The following is a 23585-nucleotide window of genomic DNA, read 5'->3' as shown; positions in this document are numbered from 1 at the left end:
GGCTTTCACTGAGGTGAGAGATGCCTGCAGATCCCATAGTCATATCTGTGGTTCTTAATGGAAACTTTAATACTTAATCCTCCCAACACTTTTTTTTTTTTTTTTAGGAAATTTTTCACTGCTAGAATGGTAGACTGCTTTACCCGACATTTATCTGTTTGTATGGTTTGGTAGAGTTGCAGAGCTTAAGTAAAATTGTTGTAACTCTTACCAGAATAACAGGCACCAATTTTTTTTTTCCTTTTTTGCCAAGGCATGCTGTTGCAGTGTTTAGCACTAGAACCTCTGCGCTTCAGCGTTCACATCAAGCCAGCACACTTTCCCCACATCTGCAATGGTACTGGGTGAGGTATTCTGGTTCTCAACAAATCTAAAATCAAGGCAAGTTAACTGCTCGTTCTTAACTGATCCAGTGCAGTTCAGCTTGTGCGCCCTTTGATGGTCTTTCCCAGCATCCATCACCATTGTAACAGAATCTAGATTTACTTCTTCATGACCATCCAATGAAAAACAAGGTCCAGAAAAACAGATGAGTGAACTGAACCAAATTTTGATTATACTTTATTTTCTGGAGTATATTGGTTTCCTTTTATTGCCTCGCATGTCCAAGAGATTAGGTTCAAATCCCAGCCTGTTCACAATATGATATTCTACCAAAGTTTTGAATGAATTTTTCCTCTGCTTATCCTCTCACGACACACCAATATCTGTAACCGTGTAGTGAGCTTCAATTGGGCTTCTGGGTGAGAGTGTCTGATGATTAACTGGCATGCCAAGTGGTATTGGTTCTTGCCTCATGCCCAGTTACTGACTTTAGGCTCCACTCTGCAATGATCTTAACAAACTAGATTAAGAAGATGAGGATACAATTTTTTACGCTTTATTTCAACATACAGTAAATGTATATCATGCTTTCTTAACAGGTTTAGCAATAATAAATGATTCCTAAATATGTACTTGGTTTTGGAAATACACCTATAATGATGCCAAGACCTGGATAGAAATATTAGGCAGCAAATGATCAGTCAGTTTTTGAAGGTAATGTGTTGGAAGCAGCAGAAATGGGGAAGCAAAAGGATCGGAGTGATTTCAACAAGGGACAAATTGTGATAGCTAGATGACTGCGTCACAGCATCTTTAAAACAGCAGGTCCTGTGGGATGTTCCCGATATGCAGTGGTTAGTACCTACCCAAAGTGATCCAAGGAACTGGTGACAAGGTCATGGTTCCCAAGGGTCACTGATATGTATGGTGAGCAAGGACTAGCCATTCTTGTCCGATCTCACAGAAGAGCTACTGCAGCACACATTTCTGAAGAAACAAATGCTGGCAATGGGGGAAAGGCGACAGAACACAGTGCACCACAGCTTGCTGAGTAGCTCCAGACCAGTCAGAGTGCCCATGTGGACCCCATTGTGACGATGTGGGTTCTACGCCATGCTCACATCTAGGCTTCTGGGGAGCTCTCGAACCTGACACCGTTGGTAATGTCACTGATGAGCTACAGTGAAGACATCAACAACGAAGCAAGGGGATGGTGTAAAAAGTGCAGCGTGCTCTTATTTAAAAACAAAACCAGTGTCCAAATAAATGCAGTGCCTCAAATTGTTCTTAAATAAATAATCCCATTAAAACCGGTGAACTGTGGAGGTTAAAATCCAACAAATACATCCTTTTAAAACAACGTTAAAATGATAATGGCTGGAAGCAGTCTTGTCTTAAAACTCTGGTGCTTTCTTCTTTTTACTGGCGGCTCCCCTGCTTCTCCCATACGGGCCCCGCAACAGGGGAGTCACCCCACCAGCAAATGCAGCTTCCTCCTCTTCTGGTCCGGTATCCTTCCGATCCCCGTCTACGTAAGGCTCTAGCCGGACCAAAACTTGGGTTCCCTCCCCAGCGGCCAGGGAGCTCATGCTGGGGCTCATCACGCCCAAAGCCACCTCCGACTGCCACTCCCTTCAACGGCAAGTCATCTCCTCAAAACTGCTCAGCTGGAGTGACTGCTTCAATCTGAACCCCAAACGCTCCTCCAGGGCTCTCCTACCAGCTGCATTCAACCTTCAACGTGCCTTCTCTCGCTCGCTAACAAACCGGCTTTCTCTTTTCTGTTGCCACCTTCTCCCTTAACCTCCAGTCCCGTTCTTTCCCTTGTTCTCACTCCCTGTCCGCCTCACGCTTCTACTATATATTACAGGGACGTGGATAAGGTGTGGAGATTAGCAGCTCCCAGCATCAATTACGGATGTGCCCGGGAACCTCTCCGGCCACACTACCACACCCGCTGTTTAGGCCGCGAGTGCGGCGATTATCTATCTAAAACTGGCCTTTTCAGTTTGAGCTGTGGACCCGCTATACCACACCCATCCACTGTTGAAAGTGCCTACAATGGATACATGAGGATCAGAACCGGACCCTTTAGCAATGAAAGAAGGTGGCTTGGTCTGGCAAATCACATTTTCTTTTTATACCATGTGGATGGCTGGGTGTGCATTGTTTACTTATAGAAGAGATGGCAGCAGAATGCACTATGAAAAGAAGGCAATCCGGCACATGCAGTGTGATGTTCTGGGCAATGTTCTAATGGGAAACCTTGGTTCCTGGTATTCATGTGGATGTTACTTTTGACACAAACCACCTACCTAAAGATTCTTGCAGATCATATACACCTCTTCATGGCAACTGTATTCTGTTGGTTTTTTCAGCAGGCGCTCTGCCACACTGCAAGAATGGTCCTGTTTCTCAAACCATTCCTGACCAAAGAGTTGAAGATGTTGACTTGGCCAAATTCCCCAGATCTCAATCTGAACACACATCTGTGTGATGGGCTGGGAAAAACAAATCTCATTCATGGAGACCCCAGCCTGCAACCTGCAGGAGTTAAAGGATCTGCTGCTAATGTCTTGGTCCCAGAAACCACAAGACAACTTCAGGGGTATTCTGTAGTTCGTGCCTCAATGGCGTAGAGCTGTTTTGGAGGCACGAGGGGTCCTACACATGCTTTAAATGTTGTGGCTGGCTGGTGTAAATGTTTCCTTGTCTATAGTAGAAATGCAAAATGCTTCTGTGGTGACTTCCAGGCTGCTTTAAAGTTCCACTTTTAGTAGTCCTCTTTCTTTGTTCTGATGGCCTCCATGAAATACATACTCTATTATAATCTGCAAGTGTCATGAAAACTAACTTCCTGTCCCCTTAGTTGCTTTTAGGTAGGAAATCTGGAATTGGACACCATCTGTGTTTCAAGCTGCATTTTTTTTTTTTTTCTTGAAAAATTTATATCTCAGATCAGACCAGAAGCAATAGAAAATATAAATCTGTATCAGTAACTTGAAATGCTCCTAAAACCATGGGAAAGGGATAAAATTAATGATCTGGTTTAGCATTATCCTATGAATTAATTTTACTTATACTAGATGTGCAAGCAAATATTAATTAAAGCATATTTTATGATTAATTTATGTGAAAGCGGAGTGTCTTGGCGTTTTTCAACTATGAAAGAGTTTTTCCACTGTTTGAGAGAATGAACAATGTGTGGGAGTGTTCTGCTCACTGCTTAAATTTGGAATATTAAGACTCTCCTTGCAAAAGCATCCAGGGTCTCAAAGGAAATTCCTCCTCTGATTGAAGGCAAGTGTATAAAACAAAGGGTGTGCTTTATTTTATTAAAAATTGTATCATTTTCCAGTCTGCCATATGGAGTCTATCATCCCTTTGTTTGGTCCCTTTTGTTTTTGGTCCTCACATTTTGAAAAGCACATTTTTAAATTAACCTCTCCCTCCAAAGAGGTCTGAGCCAGTCTACACTGCTGAATGTAAATGGTTCTAATTATTTTAATTTTAAGTAGTGGCTACCCAATAACATTTTTTGATTAATACAGTATTTGTCTCCTTTTTTCTCTCTTCCAAAGGCCAAAAAGTGAAAAAGTACTTCAGGTAGTCTGGATTTGTGACATCATATGAAGTGCATACAAAATGAAACAGACAATCAGTAATTCATGTGAGCCAAAACAAACACTTTATAGTGATAGCATCCTCACCATGCAAATGTTAGTAACATTATCTCTCCTTATTCATTTTAATCAACATTGTTTGCCTCTAGGCATGTTAGCTTTGTCATTATATTCTGAAGAAAAGTAACTATAAGCTGAAGCTTTATGAGCAAAGAAATAAAAACACTGTTGCCCAATAAAAATTGCAATCAATAAATACATTAAAAATTATATATTTAATGTCTTTAATTCTATAATGAGGTTTTTATTTATAAGAGGTTTAGCATTTATTTATATTACCACTATTAGGAATTTGTAAGATCAAAAAAAATGAAGATATGTGAGCAGATTTTTTTTTTTTTCCCCAAAAAGTTTTGCTTCCTAATTTTTTTTTTTTAAGTTGAACACAAATATAATTTCAGATTGACTATCACATAGTAAGGAGGACAAACATGAAATTACCTTTTATTGAATTTAGTGTTTTTATTTGTTTAATGATGCTGACCCAGCAGATTAGTTCAGTTGAGGTACAAATGTTTTCCTACTGATTTGTCGTTTGTCTTCGTCTTCTGCTTCTTCTCATTTCAATGCCTAACAATAGTCGGCCAGAACTGATGCATTCCAGTTGCCTTGATATTGCTCTTCTCCCGTTGAAGTGTCCTGGTGATCACCTACTGCAACAAGATTATCAGGGAAGAAGTTCAAGAGTGAATGAAAAAAATGGTTTTTGGTGACATGTTGTACTTCATGTTTTGTATGCTTGAAGCATGTTGTCAGCCAGATGAGTGTAGTTTGGTGCTCTGTAGTTGCTAAGAAAATTCTCAACTACATCTCTGATTGTCTTCCATATGATTTCCTCCAGCCCTGGCAGCAGATCTGTGAACCACTTGTCACTGATGACATGTCTGATTTTATGGAGCAACAAAAATGCCTTCCTTAGTCTCAGCAGTTATGGTAGAAATATATCTGTCTCAAATATAGAGTCCTTCACCTTCCTTGATTGATTGTCACATTCACAAAATGTTTCTTCAGTTTTATGACTCTTTAGCACAGCTGTCCCATTTGCAAATGAAACCACAGTACTTGTTATATTTGAGCTACATCCCTAGTAGCAGTGCCAGTACTTGGAGTTTACCGCAGATGTGGTGTAGTCATTGTAGCTATTGTACTGTATATGTATATCATCAGAGGAGGTCACAAAAATAAGTGATTGCAATAACATTTTTCAGGATAGGAAAATTTAAAGGGGATTTTTGAGATCAGTAGGCCATAATCCATAATATGCACGCAAAACTGTTCCATTATTTGCTTTAGAAAATATTTTGACCATTTTTTAAGGAGGTGTCTAAAATAAAAGCTGATTGGTCTGTTCATTTTAGGTACAATAAAAATGGTTTTGACCTGAACCGAAACTTTCCAGATGCCTTTATAAAGAATACTTCCCCCATCCAACCAGAAACCCAAGCAGTGATGGACTGGATTAACAACGAAACCTTTGTCCTATCTGCAAATCTTCATGGTGGCGCTGTGGTGGCCAGCTATCCCTATGACAACAGTGATGGAGGTAGAGTACACAAATGCTATCTTGAACTCTATTTGTGTGTAGATATTGATAGGCGTTTCTTCCTGTGGCTGCAACTTTATTTTGCTTATATCCAGATTTGCTGACTAGGGCTTATCTTGTTCATAATATCCTGGCATGTGGCTTACTGTTTTCTTCCATTGTTCTACCCTGATATGCTCACAACAGATCAACCTGTTACTGTTTTATATTCATAACACATTACTCAAATCTGACTTCATACTCTTTAGTGTTTCATGCTTTACTGTGTTTGGCTGTGCTTTTGGTGTTACTTTCTCCTTTATTTTTTCAGACTTTAGTGTTTCCATTATTTACTGTTCAGCTATTCACCTCTTACCATTACTCAGAACCTTATTACAAAATTATTCTTACAAGTTAAATATTTTGTGTAAGAACAATCATTTGAACTTTTGCCTTTTTTAGGGTGATGGGAATAATCTTTACAATTTTGCTTTGTGTATGACCATTATGTTAAATGTGTAATTGCAACGTATACAACTAATCAATCTGTATATTTCTGCGTTGACTGATCAGTTTTCCTTTTTAATAGGGAGTACGGTGGTCAATGGTTACAGCATATCCCCTGACAATGACGTCTTTATACATCTTGCTAAAACCTACTCTTTCAACCATACTGTTATGTACAAAGGCAATGTTTGTGATTCTACACAGACTTTCCCTGATGGAATTACCAATGGGTACAACTGGTACCCTGTGGAAGGTAAGCATTCAGAAATCATTTTTGCTGCTTTTCTTTTACAAAGGTTGAAATTCTAATTACTGACCCTAAGGCTCAGAAAAGACTTGCCAGTCACATTATAGGATGGAGAGCAGGTCAGTGGTTTCTCTAAGAGCCCTTATTACACTTTATGCATATGTAATTGTGGATCAACCTGGGTGATCTGAACCGACTGACAAGGGTGTATTTCCCAAAAGTATCATAGAACATTGTAAACTCCGTCTTAAGATCGATCTTTAATTTGACTGTTTCTCAAAGGCCATCATAACAAAAGTAGAATGTTAAATCCTTTGTAATCTATGTATGTGCTCCCTTATACACATGTTAATTGCCAAGTAGTGACACAGATTTCACATTAGACATTTGGAATACAGTATTAAGATATATACATTTAAAATATCATTTATGATGAACAACATTAACTCATTTGTAGGATTTTATTGTATAATTAATACATTAAGCTACTTGAAGTATTCTACTTAAATTTATTTACATAAATATTAAGTTATACATTTGTAAATTATGTTCTTTAAATGGTTAAAAAAAAAACGGTGTTCATGGATTTCAGCTATCTTAATTTTGATGAAGACCTTTTCTAAATTGCAATTGGATTTGGGGATAATGGGAAGAAAGAACAGGGAAGGACAAGAATTATAGGCTTATATGCTTAGGAAGAGTGTACAGCTACAATGAAGAAAACCTGCCCAGAAGAATGTCAGTTGACTTCTGTGCCCGAGCCTCTAACCACCTGATTTTGTAACCACTAAGGACTTTTCACACATATTGTTGAAAAGTGGCTGTGGAGTACCCTTAATGGCTCATCTAAGCTAACTCGGTGTGTCAAAAGGCTAGAAATAAAGTTTGTCAGTGAATGAATACTTTTTGATAGAGGCTACCTGGATGCATATCCATTGTCACGTGTAACTAACTCTCAGATGGCAGTCAAAGAAAAAGATGGGGCAGCATATCAACAAACCTGCAGCCTGATGGAATGCAAGGTCTAGGCATTGCTATATGGAAAATGTGCTTCTGCAGCCTTCATAAATTTCATTTGGCAACAGATTAAATTATATGAATGGATAAATAACAGATATGGAATATATACACAAACAATTGTACAAATTGTTAGACTATCCAGGTAGTAATCTGTGTTTCTGAAAGAGTTAATTGGCATTGTGCTACTTAGTCTTCACCATCTCATTACACTTTTTTAATTTTTTCACTGTTGAAAAGGCTATCACCTGTCTTAGTAAATAGTGACACTGTATATTCTAAGAATAAACTCTTCTTTACGAGAGTGTAGTTTTGTTTTATAATGAATGCCTGTCATTTCTTTTGCATTTGTCTTAGAAACACACATCCAATTTTGTGCTGATTTATACACTTTGACCATTAAATTATGTTAAGTATATACTTATGTCCTATTACTTTTCACAACTTTATTTCATCCCAATCAACAACTAAAAGCGTCAACCCAAAATAAAAGTAATGTCTGTAGATCACCTTTTTTTGTAAGCAACTTTCGAGTGCAGAATTAACAAAGTAGTACTTTATATTCGCTCATAAAGTGGCCAATTAGGATGGGTTTTGAGATACGCTCAAACAATTCACTATGTTGTGCATGTACCTCATTAAGTTGCTTCTTAATTGCTAAGATTTAGAGCTTTTAGGAACACATCCCGGGATATAATGAAGGTCCACCTCAAAGCTTAATTGAACTGGAAGTTGGGAGATGAATATGGATAAGGATTCAAATGACGGGATAAAGAGAAGTGTAAATCAATGACACTAGTGTAGAAAAATGTATAAAGAACATCCAAGAAAAACCGGCTACAATGATAGATGGGGTGAAAAGTCCTAAGCTTCTATCACTTTGTTTATATGATTTTTTTTTATTTTTTCCTCTAGTAATTTCCACTGCAAATGTGCTAATAACCTAAACTCAAGCCTACAGCAAAAATGTTTTAATCACTTTGTTGTCAATGCTATAGCTCTCCAACTATCCATGGGTATAAAGAAGAGATCCTGATGTTTTGAACAAGAACAAAAAATAAACGGTGCAGGAAGCAACAAATTGTATATTTGATTATTTCTGGGTTAATATTGCATGCGGCATGTTTAGACCTGGCCCATTTTCTTTTGACGTTTATACAGTCAACAGCAATCTTAGCTCAGTTTTGTTTTTTCTTGACACCTATGGATGACAGATATGTATATAATGGTAAGCATTTTTTGTTATTTCAGGGGGCATGCAAGATTATAACTATGTATGGGGGCAATGTTTTGAACTGACTTTGGAATTGTCCTGCTGTAAATACCCACCTCCCAGTCAGCTTGAAGAGTTTTGGCAAGAAAACAAGAATGCTTTGCTGGCATACATGCAGCAAGTCCACCTGGGTGAGCATTTGTGTTTACACACTGGATCCTCAACTGATCAATGGCTTTTTAAATGGCCATTTGAGTTTTTGGAGTAAATGTATCGCATGCTCTAAATCAGCAGGCACAGGTCTGTTTTTTTAGGAGATGGTACATCCATAAATGTATACAGTGCCAGGCTTGTGTGTTGATGTAAAACCAGGTCAGCTGCTTCAAGGTAAATTGAATTTCCTGGTTCCTTGAGTGTGCATTAGATTAATTTATCACACTGACCTTCCTTAAATAATCTTCTCCTGTACATGCAGTTTAAACTCCCACTGAGTTTGAAATACAGTACCTGTACTGCTTGTACTATGCTTATTTAGTGAGTTTCAGTAAATTTAAGTTGGTCATTTTCCTATTCTAGAAGGTTCCAAATGAAAAGGCACTGTATATCCCTATTTGCTCTTTTAGGAAAAACACTTAAATAGTAGATATGCTTTATCTGCACAAAGAATTGGACAATCCTGAGTGGACAAGAAACACTTTTTATCTGCAGTCCTATCGTTACTAGCAGTTGCCTTCACTCATTTCACCATCTAGTTTCTGTTCACATTAGCATAAATAATGGCAAAGGTTTTCAACAAATCATTGATTATTTTGAACCAGGCTACCAGATTCCATCTAAAAGCCATGTCTCTGGCCTTATAAAATAACATTTAACCAAGAAATGAAAGAGTTCAAATCCCAGGTAGCCACAGCCAATACGCTTGCATGGATTGTCTTGATACCATAAAATGCCACAGATAGGTGAACACTGAAAGATGAAACCTATGGTACTACAGAGACAATTGTCCTGTCCAGACATAAACCTGAGAGCCTTTCAGAGAAGCATCTGCTGCCATCATGTAGATATGGAGACGGCAGATTGTTTGTGTGTTCATAGTAAAGCAGCCACCACGGAGGCTGTTAATCCACCCAGTCATGGACCATGTTTTGCTTGTTCACTTCAAATTGAACATGTATCTTAATCTTAGTGAGCAGTTATCTAAGAACACCTGGAACATTGGTGCTATCAGAATGGTCGATCTCAACTGAGCACTTAGTTAGCAGGCTGTTAAAACAATTCACCACTGAGCACATCATTATGCTCTTAGTCCTAAGCACTGTGCCTATTAAGAATTAAAAGGGTATTTATTGTTTAATATTAAACGGGGTGTTGGTTACTCATTAGAAAGTGCAGCTCTGGTCTATATGCATCGACTATAAACCAATGATCAAGCTTTTGCCAGAACAGGACCTTTGGCAGTGATTTGAAGTCAGTCATTTAGAAAATGATTAACATCAATAACGTTAATCATATCTTTATTGCCTTGAAAGCACTAACTGCAAAGCAAGAAAAGATGTACTTAAAGTGGCGCTAGAATTGATTGTTATGTCAGTTTAAATTTCACTAAACATGTCGACTGTATTGCTCTAGGTATGTACAAGGATTAAACGCATACCTTCAACCAAAATCTTGAAAATGCACCCCTCTCTTAGAATAATTTGGTTTTATATTACCTATCAATGTGGATTTATCTTTCTTTAGGATTTTTAGATACTAATGATTTAAAAGGCACTGCTGTATTACTGGTTGTCTTTAGTTAGCCTAAGGCAGCTGCTCCCTCCTTTTGGTAGCTTTTAAGGTGTCCCATCTAGGGGCAGGTTTTTAGCTTGTTTACTGCTCCATATGGCTTTAGGTGCTGAGCAAAGTTCGAAAGCAAATGAGGAAAAATGATTACATCTGCACCTCTTCTGAGCAATTAAGGGATTAACAGTATACCTAGGCCTGTTTAAACCCGCACACCTTCTTCCTAAAGAAAGGCGATATAAGATATAGCTACCTTTTAGGTAAAAAGTAATTATTCAGTTTTGATACTACTATGTGCTTTATTTTTGCACTTATGTAAAGCATGACATTTTATATAATCAAAGAATACATTCTAGACTGAAGATAGAGAATGTCTTTCTAAGAAAGATGACACTTGGCAGATCCTTTATTACTTTAACGGTGATGTCAGTATACTGAACGTCATGGGCATATACCCAGTTTTTGTATTCTGAGATAGTGAGCAAATAATTTAAGTTGTCTATGGTATTTTGGGGCAGTCTATTCTTGATGGTATTCACTATCAAATGCCCTAAATAAAATACATTTTGATTACAAGTAATATGCAAACATTGGCTTGTAGCAGCACAGTCTAGAGCACCATTATGACATGACAACTAAAATGGTAAACAGGTTTTCTCAAGTTTGAAACCACAAATACCATAATGGTATGTAAGAAGTCTGATGGAGTATTAACATTAGGATAAATGTGGAATTGATCCTGGAAATGGGTTCTTTACTAACATATGATCAAATTTTGGAATGACCTTAATACTTTCTAGGGGTGAAGGGGCAGGTTTTATCTGCTGATGGAAGTCCCATTCCAAATGCTGTTGTGGAAGTTGAAGGGAGGTCCAATATCTGTTCCTACAAGACCAATCAAGATGGTGAATACTACAGACTACTGCTACCTGGGAATTATACACTGAAGGTAAGGACAGAGTTGGTGCCTTCTGTAAATCAGTCATTTGCATGTTGTTGTCCAACAGATTGTAAGAGTAGATGGCATGGTTAATATGCCCTAGATGAAAAGGCAGAACTTCAAGGTAAGGATAAAAAGAATTCATCTTAGCTCATATGAGAAAGCTAATGAGATTTAATTGAAAGAAGTAATCTTAGTCTAGACATTAACCTGTGATTAAGTATAGGCTAGGCTGGACTACACTCTGATCAAGATGCTCACCACCCCCATATATTTTATATAGATAGATAGATAGAGATATATATATATAGATAGATAGATAATATATATTACAAACATACAGTTAGGTCTATAAATATTTGAACAGAGACAACTTTTTTCTAATTTTGGTTCTGTACATTAACACAATGAATTTTAAATGAAACAACTCAGATGCAGTTGAAGTGCAGACTGTCATCTTTAATTCAGTGGGGTGAACAAAACGATTGCATAAAAATGTGAGGCAACTAAAGCATTTTTTTAACACAATCCCTTCATTTCAGGGGCTCAAAAGTAATTGGACAATTGACTCAAAGGCTATTTCATGGGCAGGTGTGGGCAAGTCCGTCATTATGTCATTATCAATTAAGTGGATAAAAGGCCTGGAGTTGATTTGAGGTGTGGTGCTTGCATGTGGAAAATTTTGCTGTGAACAGACAACATGCGGTGAAAGGAGCGCTCCATGCAGGTGAAAGATCCATCCTTAAGCTGCGAAATCAGAAAAAACCCATCTGAGAAATTGCTACAATATTATGAGTGGCAAAATCTACAGTTTGGTACATCCTGAGAAAGAAAGCAAGCACTGGTGAACTTAGCAACGCAAAAAGACCTGGACGTCCATGGAAGACAACAGTGGTGGATGATCGCAGAATCATTTCCATGGTGAAGAGAAACCCCTTCACAACAGCCAACCAAGTGAACACTCTCCAGGGGGTAAGAGTATCGATATCCAATCTACCATAAAGAGAAGACTGCATGAAAGTAAATACAGAGGGTGCACTGCAAGGTGCAAGCCACTCATAAGCCTCAAGAATAGAAAGGCTAGATTGGACTTTGCTAAAGAACATCTAAAAAAGCCAGCACAGTTCTGGAAAAACATTCTTTGGACAGATGAAACCAAGACCAACCTCTACCAGAATGATGGCAAGAAAAAAGTATGGAGAAGGCGTGGAACAGCTCATTATCCAAAGCCAGCTCATTATCCAAAGCCTACCACATCATCTGTAAAACACGGTGGAGGCAGTGTGATGGCTTGGGCGTGCATGGCTGCCAGTGGCACTGGGACACTAGTGTTTATTGATGATGTGACACAGGACAGAAGCAGCCGAATGAATTCTGAGGTGTTCAGAGACATACTGTCTGCTCAAATCCAGCTAAATGCAGTCAAATTGATTGGGCGGCGTTTCATGATACAGATGGACCCAAAACATACAGCCAAAGCAACACAGGAGTTTATTAAAGTAAAGAAGTGGAAAATTCTTGAATGGCCAAGTCAGTCACCTGATTTAACCCAATTGAGCATGCATTTCACTTGTTGAAGACTAAACTTTGGACAGAAAGGTCCAGAAACAAACAGCAACTGAAAGCCGCTGCAGTTAAGGCCTGGCAGAGCATTAAAAAGGAGGAAACCCAGCATCTGGTGATGTCCATGAGTTCAAGACTTCAGGCTGTCATTGCCAACAAAGGGTTTTCAACCAAGTATTAGAAATGAACATTTTATTTCCAGTTATCTAATTTGTCCAATTACATTTGAGCCCCTGAAATGAAGGGATTGTGTTTAAAAAATGCTTTAGTTGCCTCACATTTTTATGTAATCGTTTTGTTCACCCCACTGAATTAAAGCTGAAAGTCTGCACTTCAACTGCAGCTGAGTAGTTTCATTTAAAATTCATTGTGGTAATGTACAGAACCAAAATTAGAAAAAAGTTGTCTGTCCAAATATTTATGGACCTAACTGTATGTGTGTATATATAAAATGTATGTATGTATGTATATATGTGTTGTATGTATGTATATATAATAGGTGGCACAGTGGCTAGCGCTGCTGCCTCGCAGTTGGGAGACCTGGGGATCTGGGTTCGCTTCCCAGGTCCTCCCTGCATGGAGTTTGCATGTTCTCCCCGTGTCTGCATGGGTTTCCTCCGGGCGCTCCGGTTTCCTCCCACAGTACAAAGACATGCAGGTTAGGTGGATTGGCGATTCTAAATTGGCCCTATTGTGTGCTTGGTGTGTGGGTGTGTTTGTGTGTGTGTCCTGCGGTGGGTTGGCACCCTGCCTGGGATTGGTTCCTGCCTTGTGCCCTGTGTTGGCTGGGATTGGCTCCAGCAGGCCCCCGTGACAGCATGCGTTTAAAGAAGTTCCAACACGCAGTTATACTAAGGCTTCCTGAATGTCTGATGTCCACAGGCAACTTCAGAAGGTGCTCCTGGTCTTGAATGGGATGCAAGGGAACCTAAGAGAAGAAAAAAATATAAATTGAAGTAGAAAAATAGTCCTGAGTGGGTGACCTGTTTTTTGTTTTGAAGTTTGTGGCCCACATAGCAGGAAACTTGGACAGACAGGTTAGAACAATAGGGTTAAAACTAAAATTGGATTACAACTATTTGCAACATGTCATATTCCTCGCTTTTTATTCTTTATTTTAGTCTTAGTCAAAGTGATGACAGGGCATGGGATTTGGAGGGAAATAGACACCCAACAGTAAAGTGAGACCTCCTGTTGTAAAAGGTATAGGGGAGTGTGCTGTAGAAGACAGAAGATTAAATATCTATGCCATTTTACTGATGGGAGAGGGTCAAGCCATAGAAAAAACCCACAGCATTCTTATGGATTGGTTAGAACACAACAGCATGGTTTGGAGAGTAAAAGGTAAGACAAAGAAAATGTAACTAGGCTTCCAGGCAAATAACAAAACACAGAACAGTGGAACCTCGGTTCACGACCATAATTCGTTCCAAAACTCTGGTCGTAAACCGATTTGGTCATGAACCGAAGCAATTTTCCTCCATAGGATTGTATGTAAATACAATTAATCCATTCCAGACCATACGAACTGTATGTAAATATATATATATAAGCACAAATATAGTTAATTAAACCATAGAATGCCCATCGTAATAGTAAACTAAATGTAAAAACATTGAACAACACTGAGAAAACTAACATTGCAAGAGTTTGCGCTATACTGTAGCCTTATGACCCGATCGCTGTAAACACTCTTTTTAAATGAGTTTTAAGCACAGGGGGAAAAAAAGGAACATTTGAATAAATCCGAACTTTATTTAAAAGCCAACCATAAGCAACCAAGAAAGTAACATTGCAGGAGTTCATGCCAATAGCCTTACAACCCGATCGCTGTGTAAGCTTTTTTTTTTTAATGAGTTTTAAGCACGGGGGGAAAAGAACATTTGAAAAATCAGAAATTTAATAAACAACATAGAAAAGTAACATTGCAACAATTCACACTACGAACCGAAAAATGAACATTTGAAAAATCCGTACTACAAAAACTGACCATAAACCACCAAGAAAACTAGCCTTGCATGAGTCAAGTTCTGGCATGAAGTGAGGAGGAACTGGGTGGAGAACAATCCTGTCTCGTCGCAGTTGAAGACTTGTTGCGGGATGTAGCCTTCGTCCTCCACTAATTTTGTGAAATTTCTTCATGAATTCTTTCGCAGCTTCAGCGTCGGAACTAGCAGCCTCTCCATGCCTTACCACACTATGAATGCCACTTCTCTTGCGAACCTTTTCAAACCATCCTCTACTGGCTTTAAATTCCTCACTTTCGCCACTCGTAGAAGGATAGTTTTGCAGCAAATCACCATGAATCTTCCTGGCTTTCTCACATAACATCGCCTCGCTTACGCTATCCCCTGCAAGTTGCTTCTCGTTCAGCCACACTAGCAACAGTTTTTCCACCACTTGAGGCCTCTGCCTGGTTAACACTGTAACTCCTTTTGCAACATCAGCTGCTTTAATAGATTTTCTGCTTTAGAATAGTCAAAATCGTAGATTTTGACTTCTTGTACTCAGCGGCAAGATCAGTAACACAAACGCCACGCTCATACTTTTTCAATAATTTCTTTCTTTACTTCGATTTCAATTTTCTGCAAAACTTTCTTCTCACCACTCTTCACTTGCTTAGAAGCCATGGTTAACTGCAAAAGCACACAAAATACTGTAGAGCACAAAGAGTTCACAGGTAAAGCACGCACGTCTGACTGAGAACAATGAACAGGAAGAGGCTGAACACGTGCTTAAATACAGTAATTGGCGCGTACGAACCGGAAGGGAAATGAAATTGAGCACAAAGAGTTCACAGTGAAAGCACGCACGTCTGACCGAGAACAATGCAACACGTGCGGAAATCATCGGCGCGCACAAACCAAAAGGGAAACTGGCTTGTTCGTATACTGAGTGGTCGTGAACCGAGGCAGAAGTTTGGCAAACTTTTTGGTCGTAAACCGATTTGTATGTGTACCGAGACGTTCGTGAACCGAGGTTCCACTGTACTTTTTGAACTATTGGAGATTTTAGTGAAATAATAAATAAATGCAATTTTGATATACGTGACTGATACTATAATTGTAAATGTCTGACTCCAGGATGTTTGTGTTACACATATATTTTACTGAAACAAGAATTATCGCACCTTACTATCTATAAATAGCCACTATCAGTATAATGGTCTGTTTATCCCATTGCATCTATTGAAAGGCCAAATGTGTTAATTTTTGTTAAGTTTCCGTTCCCCCCCCCCCCCCCCCATGTATATTTTACTCAAAAGCACCACTAATGGTTTTGAACGACATTAAAAATCTACCATATACAGTCTTTTAGCAGTTTCAATTAAGGGCACATTACCTGCCCTCTACAATGTATTTGTAAAGGCACCACACCATTGCATGTTATTCAGAGCACCTGGATTGCTGTCATTTCTTGAAGTGACACATCACACATGGACCTTACGCAGCTGCATTAGATATGGAAGTAACATGTGACAATCACCTACTGTATGCTTCTGGATGGATTATTAGTCACTTTCATTTTGTACCGTGCTATGCATGCACTGCCACAGGCTTCATTACAAAGAGCAGTCAGAATAACAGCATTTTATCTCTTCAAACTTAATATGTTGCTCTGTCCACACACTTCTTTTATGTGATAAATATTAGCTTCACAAGTGTTGCTAACATTACGTCACAAAAAAGGAAGCCTTGCATAATAACAGCCCAAGAAGAAGATTTCCTGTTTACTTAATGGCCATTAATGTGTCTTGGATGTTGTCCATGTTAGCAGAACAGAAGGGATATCTGTTTTTTTTTTTTTTTTTTTTTTTTTTTTTTTTTTAAATATATTGGCAGTTGAAGCCACAGTCCCTTTCCTTTTTAAGCTCTGGAACTTCCACCTTTGAAATTTAGCCTGTTGTTGATCTATCAAAATGCTTCTTTTCAAGCGGTGGAACTTAAGTCTTTTTCATTTGTTGTGCTCATATTATCAATGTTCTTTTAAAATCTGATATTTTCTGCAAGTGTGGAATTAATAGTGAGCACAAAAACCAAACCCATCACTAGGCAGTCACTAGTTCAGAATAGGATGGAATGATGTACTGCAAATGCTTAATAAAAGAAAAACTAAAACTATATGGATGAGACGTCAGTGAAGTCCAAGTTGTATAGCGAGGAAGTGAAAAGCAGTGTTGGCAGGTCTCCCACCTGCAGAACCCAAGGTTTAACTCCCAGGCCTGGTTCTTCATGCCTGTATAGATTTTTCTCCCATGTCTCAAACACGTGTTTTGGGTTATTTGACAGTTTTAAATTGGCAAAGTGTGTGGTTTGCCCTGCAAAGGACTGGTGCTCAGTTTAGGATTGATTCTAGTCTTTCAGGTAATGCTGTTGGAATAGGCACTTGAGCTGTACAACGCTGCACTAGATAAGCAGGTTAGAAAATGGATGGTGGAGGATGTAAATTGAGAGTGTGGCTCCAGAGTTTCTGCATTGATATAAGTTGGTGGGATAAAGAAATTTCACAGATCGATCACAAAAAGGGTAGCATAATATAGAGAGACAACAATTAGGTACAAATGAATAAAGATGGAATTTCTATTTCTCAATGCAGCAGCCAAGACAGAGCTCAAACCCCAAATTTAAAAGTGGCCAAACAAGCATCACAAGTAGACACAAGAAAAGGGTGCTAGAAAGATCAGCAAGACTGATGTGCACATCTTGGAATTCCCGCTTGTTCATGGTCAGAGTATGGTTTTAAGGCTTGCTTGCAGTACAGTATTTATATATTGCTCTCGGTTTCTGAGAGAAAAAGGGAGGAGTGGGAGTGGGAGTATGAGTATGAATGCATTGGTACCAGACTTGCTAGAAAGCACAATTAAGAGCTCTAGATACAAAGAGATCACACTTGTCACCAGGACAGAGCTCAAGCTTGCTTTTACTTAAATGGATATTTACATTTGTTATCTTGGAATTCTTTCCACCATGGAGCTAGCAGCTCTCCTCCAGGCAAACTAGCTAGAATTTTAACTAGTTTAGTTTTCATCTGTAAGCAATATGAAAAGTGTGTTAATCTTTATTAATTCTACCTTTTTACTTTATAACAATTGACATTAGCATTTTCTGCATAGCATACTTGATTCTTTATTTCCATGGCAGTGGTATAAGCTCTGAAATTTTGGTTGATGTATGAAGCATACAATGACTTCATTTACAGATTTTCTTGCTATTCAGAGTAGCACATTAAATGAGCAGCCAAAGATTTGCAAATGAACACTTCAGTGTGACAATAGCCCCTGGAAACAGTGTCTCTGGGTCACACATCTCTCTTGTAAGGTTTAAGAAACATTTGACTAAACTTGTGCTATACCATGCAAAAGCCTTTGTTAACATTACTGTTATAACTAGTGGCTGACTTACTTTCCTTCAACTATCCCAAATCTCCTGCCTTTATTCTTTCTTTGCCATTGCCTACCTTTTTTTTCCCCTTACCTTCTGTCATTCAGTGTCCACCCACCAGCCAAAGTCTAATAGCAATGTCTGTGTGCGCAAGGACATATCCAGAATAAGGTTTACTCTAAAACCAAAATGGGCACCAGAAAATGTTTCTTCATGGTGGCCTCAAAATGTACTATGCAGGCAATTAGGTTGAAGGCAGTTTTAATGGAACATCTACCTGGGTTTCTTAGCCTCTCTTTCCTTTTTTTTGTGCATAGCTGGACTGATGTTACTTTCTTAAAGGCCATGCTATGACTATAACAGTAGCACAATGTGGTCCAAAGGTACCCTCTGTTATAGTATACTGTACATGTCAAATCAAAATAAAGTCCCTTTTAGCCTGACCGCCGAAACCGCAACTCTTTCCCAAATCTACCTTGCTACACAGGCACTTCGTAAAAATCACACAACATTCTCTTTAAACTTAACAGGTACATTCATCAGTACTTTAGCTGTATGTTACTTTATGATGTTTATATAAGAGGGACAAGCCACAGTCTTCTGGACTGTTATTTCACTCTTTTGTCAGGGTTCAACTTGTGGTCACATTGCCACTATGGATGTGAAATTCAAAGGACTATATGTAGAAAACTGGACAAGGCAAAAAATAGGCACACAACCAACTTTCTCAATCTTAGAAAGGAGAGGCATCCACTTTCTCAGCTGGAGCCTGAAATATCTGACATTATTAAACAAGTCATTGCTTGCTGAAGTGTACTCTATTTTGGAGGACCAACTATCAAGCACATCAGTAATTTTACATAGTGGAACATAAGTTTAAACTTCAGCTACTGATGAATATTACTTTTATTTTAAATCTATTCTTAAAGTACAAACTACAATAAAATAGGTTGAGTAGTAAATATTTATTACATTTAATAAAATGACAAAATACAACTTATCAAAGAGTGTGTACCAGACCAACATTTTCTCCAAGGTAATTTTGAAATAAAAATAACTAACTTCAAAAATATAAAGTGTATTCTATAATTATATATATATATATATAATATATATATATATATATATAATAAAGATATCAGAAAACATGTGGAATGTAGGAAAGTTTGCCTTTTATTTTATGGAGCCAGCAGTGTCCTGTAGTATACATGGCAGTGATAATTAAACCTAAAGTCTACACTGTAAGGAAGTACAGTAATCCCTCCTCCATCGCGGGGGTTGCGTTCCAGAGCCACCCGCGAAATAAGAAAATCCGCGAAGTAGAAACCATATGTTTATATGGTTATTTTTATATTGTCATGCTTGGGTCACAGATTTGCGCAGAAACACAGGAGGTTGTAGAGAGACAGGAACGTTATTCAAACACTGCAAACAAACATTTGTCTCTTTTTCAAAAGTTTAAACTGTGCTCCATGACAAGACAGAGATGACAATTCTGTCTCACAATTAAAAGAATGCAAACATATCTTCCTCTTCAAAGGAAACAGAGAGGAAAGCAAACAAATCAATAGGGCTGTTTGGCTTTTAAGTATGCGAAGCACCGCTGGTACAAAGCTGTTGAAGGCGGCAGCTCACACCCCCTCCGTCAGGAGCAGAGAGAGAGAGAGAGAGAGAGAAAAACAAGCAGTCAAAAATCAATACGTGCCCTTCGAGCTTTTAAGTATGCGAAGCACCGTGCAGCATGTCGCTTCAGGAAGCAGCTGCACAGAAGGTAGCAACGTGAAGATAATCTTTCAGCATTTTTAGACAAGCGTCCGTACCGTCTAGGTATGCGAACAGCCCCCCTGCTCACACCCCCTACGTCAGGATCAGAGAAAGTCAGCGCAAGAGAGAGAGAGAGAAAAGTAAGCTGGGTAGCTTCTCAGCCATCTGCCAATAGCGTCCCTTGTATGAAATCAACTGGGCAAACCAACTGAGGAAGCATGTACCAGAAATTAAAAGACCCATTACATGTGATGTGGTCCTGTTAGCTTATTACATGGACTGTTCTGACCCTGATCTTGCAAGTTGTAAATGTCCATTTTGTGCTATATGGGTCTGGTACACACATACTTCTGGGACCAATATTAAGCCTCTCTACTTCTGCAATCTTGGTTTGAAACCATTAGCATCACTTAAATACAGTTTTGGTTGAAACTACCTGAAAAGTAGCATCCAGCTCTACTGAACAAAAACAAGAATGACACTTACTGTGTGGCTACCAAATTTGAAAGAAGAGATGCAGTCAACAGTGGCTTAGCGGCAGTCGGTCCCCTACATATACAGGTGCTGGTCATAAAATTAGAATATCATGACAAAGTTGATTTATTTCAGTAATTCCATTCAAAAAGTGAAACTTGTATATTAGATTCATTCATTACACACAGACTGATGTATTTCAAATGTTTATTTCTTTTAATGTTGATGATTATAACTGACAACTAATGAAAGTCCCAAATTCAGTATCTCGGAAAATTAGAATATCAATTAAGACCAATGCAAAAAAAGGATTTTTAGTATTGTTGGCCAACTGAAAGGTATGAACATGAAAAGTATGAGCATGTACAGCACTCAATATTTAGTTGGGGCTCCTTTGGCCTGGATTACTGCAGCAATGTGGCGTGGCATGGAGTCGATCAGTCTGTGGCACTGCTCAGGTGTTATGAGAGCCCATGTTGCTCTGATAGTGGCCTTCAGCTCTTCTGAATTGTTGGGTTTGGCATATTGCATCTTCCTCTTCACAATACCCCATAGATTTTCTATGGGGTTAAGGTCAGGCGAGTTTGCTGGCCAATCAAGAACAGGGATACCATGGTCCTTAAACCAGGTTCTGGTATCTTTGGCACTGTGTGCAGGTGCCAGGTCCTGTTGGAAAATAAAATCTGCATCTCCATAAAGTTTGTCAGCAGCAGGAAGCATGAAGTGCTCTAAAACTTCCTGGTAGACGGCTGCGTTGACCTTGGACCTCAGAAAACACAATGGACCAACACCAGCAGATGACATGGCACCCCAAACCATCACTGACTGTGGAAACTTTACATTGGACCTCACGCAACGTGGATTCTGTGCCTCTCCTCTCTTCCTCCAGACTCTGGGACCTTGATTTCCAAAGGAAATGCAAAATTTACTTTCATCAGAAAGCAGCAGTCCAGTCCTTTTTGTCTTTAGCCCAGGTGAGACGCTTCTGACGCTGCCTCTTGTTCAAGAGTGGCTTGACACAAGGAATGTGACAGCTGAAACCCAGGTCTTGCATACGTCTGTGCGTGGTGGTCCTTGAAGCACTGACTCCAGCTGCAGTCCACTCTTTGTGAATCTCCCCCACATTTTTGAATGGGTTTTGTTTCACAATCCTCTCCAGGGTGCGGTTATCCCTATTGCTTGAACACTTTTTTCTACCACATCTTGTCCTTCCCTTCGCCTCTCTATTAATGTGCTTGGACACAGAGCTCTGTGAACAGCCAGCCTCTTTAGCAATGACCTTTTTTGTCTTGCCCTCCTAGTGCAAGGTGTCAATGGTCGTCTTTTGGACAATTGTCAAGTCAGCAGTCTTCCCCATGATTGTGTAGCCTACAGAACTAGACTGAGAGACCATTTAAAGGCTTTTGCAGGTGTTTTGAGTTAATTAGCTGATTAGAGTGTGGCACCAGGTGTCTTCAATATTGAACCTTTTCACAATATTCTAATTTTCCAAGATACTGAATTTGGGACTTTCATTAGTTGTCAGTTATAATCATCAACATTAAAAGAAATAAACATTTGAAATACATCAGTCTCTGTGGTGGGTTGGCACCCTGCCCGGGATTGGTTCCTGCCTAGTGCCCTGTGTTGGCTGGGATTGGCTCCAGCAGACCCCCGTGACCCTGTGTTCGGATTCAGCAGGTTGGAAAATGGATGGATGAATACATCAGTCTGTGTGTAATGAATGAATCTAATATACAAGTTTCACTTTTTGAATGGAATTACTGAAATAAATCAACTTTGTCATGATATTCTAATTTTATGACCAGCACCTGTATACAGTGGTGTGAAAAACTATTTGCCCCCTTCCTGATTTCTTATTCTTTTGCATGTTTGTCACACAAAATGTTTCTGATCATCAAACACATTTAACCATTAGTCAAATATAACACAAGTAAACACAAAATGCAGTTTGTAAATGGTGGTTTTTATTATTTAGGGAGAAAAAAAAATCCAAACCTATATGGCCCTGTGTGAAAAAGTAATTGCCCCCTGAACCTAATAACTGGTTGGGCCACCCTTAGCAGCAATAACTGCAATCAAGCATTTGCGATAACTTGCAATGAGTCTTTTACAGCGCTCTGGAGGAATTTTGGCCCACTCATCTTTGCAAAATTGTTGTAATTCAGCTTTATTTGAGGGTTTTCTAGCATGAACCGCCTTTTTAAGGTCATGCCATAGCATCTCAATTGGATTCAGGTCAGGACTTTGACTAGGCCACTCCAAAGTCTTCATTTTGTTTTTCTTCAGCCATTCAGAGGTGGATTTGCTGGTGTGTTTTGGGTCATTGTCCTGTTGCAGCACCCAAGATCGCTTCAACTTGAGTTGACGAACAGATGGCCGGACATTCTCCTTCAGGATTTTTTGGTAGACCGTAGAATTCATGGTTCCATCTATCACAGCAAGCCTTCCAGGTCCTGAAGCAGCAAAACAACCCCAGACCATCACACTACCACCACCATATTTTACTGTTGGTATGATGTTCTTTTTCTGAAATGCTGTGTTCCTTTTACGCCAGATGTAACGGGACATTTGCCTTCCAAAAAGTTCAACTTTTGACTCATCAGTCCACAAGGTATTTTCCCAAAAGTCTTGGCAATCACTGAGATGTTTCTTAGCAAAATTGAGACGAGCCCTAATGTTCTTTTTGCTTAACAGTGGTTTGCGTCTTGGAAATCTGCCATGCAGGCCGTTTTTGCCCAGTCTCTTTCTTATGGTGGAGTCGTGAACACTGACCTTAATTGAGGCAAGTGAGGCCTGCAGTTCTTTAGACGTTGTCCTGGCGTCTTTTGTGACCTCTCGGATGAGTCGTCTCTGCGCTCTTGGGGTAATTTTGGTCGGCCGGCCACTCCTGGGAAGGTTCACCACTGTTCCATGTTTTTGCCATTTGTGGATAATGGCTCTCACTGTGGTTCGCTGGAGTCCCAAAGCTTTAGAAATGGCTTTATAACCTTTACCAGACTGATAGATCTCAGTTACTTCTGTTCTCATTTGTTCCTGAATTTCTTTGGATCTTGGCATGATGTCTAGCTTTTGAGGTGCTTTTGGTCTACTTCTCTGTGTCAGGCAGCTCCTATTTAAGTGATTTCTTGATTGAAACAGGTGTGGCAGTAATCAGGCCTGGGGGTG

At 39.2% G+C, this 23585-nt stretch overlaps 1 protein-coding gene across 2 annotated transcripts in view; it reads left to right on the top strand.

The window, feature by feature from the left end:
* Positions 1–23585, top strand: part of cpm (carboxypeptidase M) — a 379572-nt gene that overhangs the window by 354974 nt on the left and 1013 nt on the right. For both annotated transcript variants that reach the window (XM_051933493.1, XM_028807363.2), the window contains 4 exons: positions 5366–5550; positions 6119–6289; positions 8552–8704; positions 11096–11244. In XM_051933493.1, coding sequence (XP_051789453.1) covers positions 5366–5550; positions 6119–6289; positions 8552–8704; positions 11096–11244 — 658 coding nt within the window. The remainder of the gene's footprint in view (positions 1–5365; positions 5551–6118; positions 6290–8551; positions 8705–11095; positions 11245–23585) is intronic.

This window comes from Erpetoichthys calabaricus, chromosome 1 (genome assembly GCF_900747795.2).
Source record: "Erpetoichthys calabaricus chromosome 1, fErpCal1.3, whole genome shotgun sequence".
NCBI classification, from domain to species: Eukaryota; Metazoa; Chordata; class Cladistia; order Polypteriformes; family Polypteridae; genus Erpetoichthys; species Erpetoichthys calabaricus.
Note: the sequence above shows the minus strand (reverse complement) of the source record. Positions and strands in the feature narration are given on the sequence as shown.